The 7,665-nt window shown below is 41.1% G+C and overlaps 1 protein-coding gene across 2 annotated transcripts; it reads left to right on the forward strand.

Moving 5' to 3' along the window:
• Positions 1-318: 318 nt before the first annotated feature.
• paqr7a (progestin and adipoQ receptor family member VII, a) lies at positions 319-6,931 on the forward strand. 2 transcript variants are annotated; one of them, XM_032535158.1, is made up of 2 exons: positions 319-437; positions 3,641-6,931. In XM_032535158.1, exon 2 carries the CDS (start codon positions 3,678-3,680, stop codon positions 4,740-4,742), a length of 1,065 nt encoding a protein of 354 aa, XP_032391049.1. In that variant the 5' UTR covers positions 319-437; positions 3,641-3,677; the 3' UTR covers positions 4,743-6,931. The 2 variants fall into 2 exon arrangements, with proteins under 2 accessions (XP_032391049.1, XP_032391050.1); XM_032535159.1 differs by having other exon boundaries at positions 323-441.
• The last annotated feature ends 734 nt before the right edge of the window (positions 6,932-7,665 follow it).

Raw genomic sequence — 7,665 nt, forward strand, 5'->3', positions numbered from 1 at the left:
CTGTTTTGTTAGATGACATAGGCTGAATACAGATTAAATATATATATTTTTTATCACAATTAAACACGCATACAAACGTGTGCATTCACATTTCACATGTAGTTTTATGTATCTATAAAGTGTATGGGTTACCTTGCATGCACACTACCACATAAGTAACATATCAGAACGACTCCTACTTCACATGTTACACTAGTCTAAATTCATTTTTCATTTCAAGTTTTTATCATTTCTATATTCTATTAGCCTCAGCCAAAGAATGACGCTTTTATTTATCATGACCAAATCACTAGACTTCCGGCTACGTTTTGAGCACGCGTGGTAACTTGACGCAGTCTTTTCACTTCAGCGCAAGACCCATCTGTTGAATATGTGTCTCGGCCGGCGGAGGAAGAGGTCGTTTTAGCAGCGGCCGCTGGAAAAAAACGAGGAACAAGGTGGGTAAGCAGTCAGTAAATAGGTCGCCTGCAAAAGTGATGCGTACTAGGTGTAATACGTGACGCCTGTGTTTCAGGCTGTGGCAGAACTTTTGTGAACTGTCTCGGGTTTAGTTCCGCCCATAGCACGCACACAGTTGATGGGCAAATGGACACGGGTCGGTTCAGTGAACGCAGATGAAGTCCGTTTGATATTCGCCAGGTGCGGGTAGGCTGCAGAAAGAAACAGCGGCGCTACATTTAAGGATGGGGAAAAATGATCTTGCCGTCAAGTTAAAAGTTCACACCACTGCCATTATACTGTTGCTAATTAAAATGTAAAACAATAATAATAAAAAGTAATTTAGGCTATTTGACCGGTTGTGTATTTAAAGGTATGATCCTCAAAAAACAATGTATGGATTAATACAAAAGTAATCCTTCTCAATCATTGCTGATGACCCACTACAAGTGTGTGGTGTGTCTGCAGAAAGCCTGCAATCTGCCTGAATTCTCTCTTTTTCTTATTTTGAGTGCGGGACGTTTGTGGGCGTCAGCAAAGAGCCTTTGAGCGTCACGTAGGTGTGTTAACTCCAAGACATTTCGCAGGTTGTGCAGCCCTACACATTTCCAGCCAGCACCCCCCCCTCAGCGTCTTATTGATGCCGAAGTTTAACTGACCACACACTCAGAAACAGACATTCACTCATAATCCAGCCGTGTGGCTCATTCCTGCAGAGGTGTGTGTTTCTTTGTGTTTTAGAACATAACCGCCATGTCCCAATCCAAAAAGATAGTTTTACTCCTATGACTCGCTGCTTTGTCTGGCGTTCCCTCTCTTAATTCATTCTCCAGCTCGCTCGACCACCGATGCATTCTCTCTCTGGCTCCGAGTCATCTTTAAACCCTGTTTAAAAACGGTAACCTGGATTTTCCACTGGGCCTGTGCTGCGTTCCGGCTGCGCCACAATTTAGTTTTGTCTTACGCCATGCGCCATGCCACATCGGGAGCTTCTCAGAAGCGGAGCGTCTTTCCTGTCGACTCAGATTTTACAACGCGCACTGGAAAATAAGGGTTGAGCGATAATTGCTGCATATTCTGAAAGAACATAAAGCAGAGAGTGAAATGACACTAAAACTTGCACAAAAAAGTGCAGTGTTATATGCTGCGCTTTTTGGGCCTTTCATCAGCCGGGGCTCCAGACTTAGTCTGTGTATGTCTGTCTGTATGTCTGTCTATCATCCAAGGGCCATCTGCAAAGCTTGGGCGGTATTACAGTATGACAGGGTATTTAGAAATCCTGAAGTTATTTTCAATACCGTAAAAAAACGGATACTCCCCTTTCTATTGACCTGATAGCTGAGATGCTATATTGAGGCAATGTAGTGTACAGCACGTGCCACCTGAGGTCAGTCTCTAAACGGGTGGTACATGTTGCTGAGCTAGGATTGGTGGAGATAATGTGGCAGGACATTTACCGGCAAGTGTTAGTGAGGGGAAAAATATTTGTATTTACTATAACTAGTTTTTGGGGTCCAATATGTAATATATTTACTGTAATACAAAAATGACCCCAATACTTTATCAGATATTAAGGATAGCATGCTAAGTTGAAAGACTATTGTTTATGACAACAATGCTAATGCCAGTATTTCCTACCTATTGTAATTTCCTTTCCGTGATGGCATTTCTGTTTGTGTTTTGTCCTGTGTGTTGTCATCAACTACCAGGTCTGAAAACCAGGCCGGTTTGACAGATCTACCTGTAAAAACGTAAAACCAGTGCGCTACAGCTGGAACGCTAGTACAGCCATGAAAGCAGCAAACAAACGGGATCAACGGAGATAGAGTCTACCCGATCTAAAAAAGAAAACCGGCATGTGTCTAACAGTTGCGTGACCAGAGATGTATCTGAAAAGATGGAGACAGTTTAGAGCCCAGAAGGATGCAGAGTTAATTTCCTCCTGAACCGATAAGCATAGCTTCATGCTAATTTATCACGGTTACTAGGGACGGGCGTTTTACGTCATTTCAACATTCACATACTCACATTAAATTATATAGTTATAGTACCTGAGTTGTTTATTTACTTGCAAAAACAATTGAGACACTCAGTAAAGTGATCCTGACTGCTCCTGGCTAACGCTGCCATGCTAACCCTGTTAACTGCTAACGTTACTGTAGGACCAGGCATTGAGCCACGGCTGTTTACGTGTGGTTCAGTGGCCGGAGCTTACAGCCGTGAGTTATTTCAAGCCAAGAGACGGGGGGCGGGGGGGCTGTAAATTAGGAAGAGAGGAACGTGAGTTAGCAGTGTCATTAGCGATGATTGTCATAATTCTAAGCTAATAAAGTGTGTATTTCAGTCGGGTGGAGAGGACAGTGCGGTTGTGGGTTTTGTAGCGGTTCCCGCTGTAATTTTAAGCCAAAAAAGAGCTCCTTGTGAGCACATGCTTTTATGATAATGTCAGTATAGCCAGCACCTAATGTTAGCTACTCCGTAGTGAAGTAATGTCTGGCTCTGTGAGACAAGCGTCTAGCAACATTGTTGTGGATGCTGCTGTCTCATATAATATATCTTTATATTCTATATAATTAGTATATATATTATATATATATATATATATATATATATATATATAATATTTAAAACCTTGATTTATGTTTATTTAGCCTATCTTATTAAAAATATGAATGAAAGAGACTGACTTTCTCTCCGCTGTTGTTTTTCACATAGAGCCAAATGTTAGCTACAACAGCTGACGTTGGCTAACATTAGCTCACGTTAGCGGTTGTTACAGCGGACCAGCATAACGTCAGCTAACTTAAGGTGTGTGTGTGTGTGTGTGTGTGTGTGTGTGTGTGTGGTGTGTGTGTGTGTTGTGGTGTGGTGTGTGTGTGTGTGTGTTGTGTGTGTGTGTGTGTGTGTGTGGGTGTGTGTGTGTTGTGTGTGGTGGTGTGTGTGTGTGTGTGTGTGGTGTGTGTGTGTGTGTGTGTGTGGCTTTCAGACTAAAGACTACCTCATTGGGAGTCGCGCTGTGGTAGCTGAAGCTTACTAACTGCAGCAAATTAAATAAAATTTGAAAACATTCACAAATACATGCAGGATGAGACAGATCTGTTTACTGTTGATCCGTGCTGCAGTGTTTTGTTTTTTTGATTTGATATTGTTGCGTAAAAAAAAGATTCATTTTTGTGGATGTGAACTAAAATCTTCTGTGCAGGAAGGACCCAGTGTGCATCACTCGGCTACTGACGGTTATGGCGACCATTGTGATGGAGAGAATTGGGCGAGTGTTCATCAGCCTGCAGCAGATCAGGGAGGTTCCTCAGATGCTGACTGATGCTGCACCCTCCATGCCCGGCACCGTAACGGACACCGAGGTTCCCTACTACTTCAGGGAGCGCTACGTCTGCACCGGCTACCGGCCACTCTACCAAGACTGGCGCTATTACTTCCTGTCTTTATTCCAGCGCCACAATGAGACAATCAACATCTGGACTCACCTGCTGGCAGTTTTAGTCATTCTGGTTAGATTACGGCAACTCTCTGAGACTGTGGACTTTGTTGGTGATCCTCATTCATGGCCCCTGTTGATCCTCATCCTGTCCTCCTTGACCTACTCGGCATTCAGTGCAGCAGCTCACCTGCTGGGTGGAAAGTCTGAGCTGTGTCATTACATCTTCTTCTTTCTGGACTATGTTGGGGTAGCCCAGTATCAATACGGCAGTGCTGTAGTTCACTTTTACTATGCTGTGGATGAGAGCTTGCACAGACACGTGCATGGGTTCTTCATGCCCGCTGCCGCAGCCCTCAGCTGTCTCTCGTGCCTGGGATGCTGCTATGGCAAGTACTTCAACCACAGCTTACCGCCGTGGGTGCGTAAGGTGTGCCAGGTGGTGCCCTCGGCGCTTGCCTACATCTGGGACAGCAGTCCTGTGGCTAAAAGGCTCATGTCATGGTCTCTAGCCAGCAATGACCCAGCCATTATCTATCACTTTGGCCAGGTGGCTTTCTTTCTTAGCTGCAGCTTCTTCTTTACCTTCCCTCTGCTAGAGCGCTGCTTCCCTGGGCGGTGCGATTTCCTGGGTCAGAGTCATCAGATCTTCCATGTACTCTTATCTTGCTGCACCCTGTGTCAGATCCATGCCTCCCACCTCGACTACGTGGGCCGTAGGAAGCTGTACTCACGTCTGCATAAGAGCGGTGAGGCTGCTCTCTTCGTGGGACTGTACGCGGTCACTTTGGTCGGGTGTGCGCTAGTTGTTGCCTTCATGCTGAAGAAAGCTAAACAAGTGCTTGATTTCAAAGCCAAGTCCAAATGAGAGATTAGATTTTGTAGGAACTATATAGAATACCGTTTATGTGACTTTCCTTTTAGCTTTGATAGAAAGGGAACCCATTTCACTGTACATGCTACTGGCTTGTATTATGTCAATAGTTGTTGACAACTTGACGATTTGATAACTCTGGCAATATAACGTAGGGTTACATAATGATGTTAGGAGTTGGTATTTTGGCACTGATTAGTATTATAATTTGTTTAATAATTCACAGTAACATTAATGTAATCAAAATCAGATTCTCAACATCACTGCCTACAGTATGTGGCCGTTTATAAAATCCCTGCTGTAACTGATAAAAATACATGACATGGAAAGGGATTTGTCAAATTATCCAGTTGGAGTATGGTTTCACTTTTTATACTAGGATACAGGGATATGTAAAACAGCAATTAAAATGTACTAATATTAACATAATATATTTTGAAACTCAATGTTTTGTTAGTAATGCTATGGGGCATATTTCATAGAAACTAATGGATTTATTTTTAGTAATACATGTAAAAAAAGAGAACTTTAGAAATGGTTAAATGGTAATACTCTCACTGCTTGTGGCAACATTTTTCCTACACAAGAAGCTACTTCATAATTGAAGTAAAGACACTATAATCTAGTAACATTAAAAAAAGATTACCATTTTACATTGTAATAATTTTACTACATGCAGGACCATCGGCATTGTGCCTTGAGAGTCAGTTGCTGCACATTTTATATACAATTTAGCAAACCGTTGGTGCTAATGGAGTATTACCTTGTGATTTGGTACTGTTCTCAAACCCTAAATGCCATCAGATGTGTAGGTTTTTCAGAAACAAAAGCTTTAGGATTTAAGTTACCATTTTCATGGCTTTATGCCATAGACTGTAAAATAGTAGACATGGAATGCCACTTTGAAGCCTCGAGTTTGGCAACACAGACGTTGGCATCTGGGTTGGTTGCATCTAGTGACGGTTTTTGACAAAAGGGTTGAGCTGGGTAGGATGATGCTGTTTTTTTTATGGTTGCAATGGCGCTGCGCTAAGATAAACGTTAAAGACGGGAAGTTGCCGATTTCCAACCCCTCTGAAGCAAGTCATCCAGCAGAGTTTTATAGTCGGTTAAACTCGGACCTCCCGGTACTGCCACCATTCATCTGCATGCACGGCATTTCAGAAAATCCTATGACTTTCCCTGAAGTTACCAGCTATTTCTAGCACTAGTTAGCTAGCTTTATTATCACAATGCTAAACAAGACTTCTTTTGGCCACCACATGTTTTGATTAACTTTGAAGTGGAAACATACAGTGACAGTCAAAGTTTAGGATGAAAACATGGACAACACCCAAAAGCAAGTTCACGGCTATTTACACAGGGCCATGGTTAGCACTGCTAAGCCTCTGCCCCGAAAGCGTCCCGATTTTATCGTCCATTTAAAAAGAAATGGGACCATAATGAACATTGTGCTGTATTGAAGAAGACTTGAAAGTGTCGATTGAGATCATAAACTCATTATTAAAATAATATATCAAGTAGAAGTGGTTACTTTCTCAGATCTTTTTGTAGCCCGTAGAGTCGCCCTCTTCTGGAAATTAGAAAGACTGCAGGTTTAAGGCGTTTCCGCATTGGCTTCAATTTTCAAAGGCGGATGCTTTGCCCATTATTTTTACAGTCTATGGTTTATGCATTTCGGTTAGGTTTAAAACCTGCTGACACATGATTAGATGTTTGCTAGCATGAGATGAGAACCTTTTTGTTTTGCTTGCACAAGTTCCATTACTTTAAGATATATTGATACGCTGCCTTTGGACTGTATTTATGAAAGCTGGATATTTTTTTTATGAGAGCTCTAATGTTTGATCAAGTCTTAATTAGATAAATATGTCTAAGACATGCAGTATTTGTCGACTGTTTTGTATTATGTTTATTAATATGTCAGCAATCATTGCATTATGTCTTATTGGAATACTTGATTATGGCCTTTGAGTCCAAGAGGGAAAAAGGAATGTTGGTTAAGTATGAGTGTACTAATTACAGATAAAGGTACTGTGATGATGTACGTCTTTGGGAGATAATAATGATACTACTGACCATGATTTAAAGACCGTGGGATTGAGGTAAACATCTCTTGGGGACAGGCCTGGTCTGAAGGTAGAAATCTTTTTTCCTTTTTTAATAAAAGCACAATTTTTCTCGAGCTCCTTGAGTTTCATGTGTGCAACATTGACTCACTGTGTCAAATTCCTTTGTCCCTACGTTCACCTTGAGCAAACGAAATATCAAACACGTCTTAAAATGACACAGGTTCCAGATGGATGGGGAGAATTATTGTTAGTATTTATCAGGGACATTTTGACCTTAACACACTGTGCAGGGAACAACATGTACATGTCTTCATTGTTATTTTTAAAATGCAGTATAATATAAATGTAGATCACCAATCCAAAGACAAAACAGTTATTACTAAAAGCTAAACCTCTGATCAAATGTTTGGCTCTCCCTCTGTTTAAGGTTCAACTAAAACTCCAGTTGGAAATTGAGTTCTACCTTTTCCTGTTTTAATATATATTTGTTTGAAACTCTTTTATTTCTCTTCATGAACTATATTTTCTTGCTATTGCCAAATAAAATTCTCTCAATTAATGGCCTCCTTGTGATATCCCCAATCCACCTGCTGTTTAGATATAGATCTTTTATTTTTTCCCCTTTTTACTACCAGCAAAGCAACAGCAGCTCCCATTTCCTAAACTGGATATCTTCCAAGAGCAAGAGCTACAGAATGAGTAGATATATCGCTTGTAATAGTTAATAACATAAACATTTATAATTGCACTGTTAAAAAACAACAGCATTTCATTTTAAAAACGGATTCCTTACTGTTTATGGAGGATACATGTGTTAATGCAGATACTGTAATCTTTCTTTATGA

This window comes from Etheostoma spectabile, chromosome 14 (assembly GCF_008692095.1).
Source record: "Etheostoma spectabile isolate EspeVRDwgs_2016 chromosome 14, UIUC_Espe_1.0, whole genome shotgun sequence".
Lineage (NCBI taxonomy): Eukaryota > Metazoa > Chordata > Actinopteri > Perciformes > Percidae > Etheostoma > Etheostoma spectabile.

What these genes read in the sequence shown, in the direction of transcription:
- paqr7a (XM_032535158.1), top strand. Translation starts at nt 3,678, where the DNA reads ATGGCGACCATTGTGATGGAGAGAATTGGGCGAGTGTTCATCAGCCTG.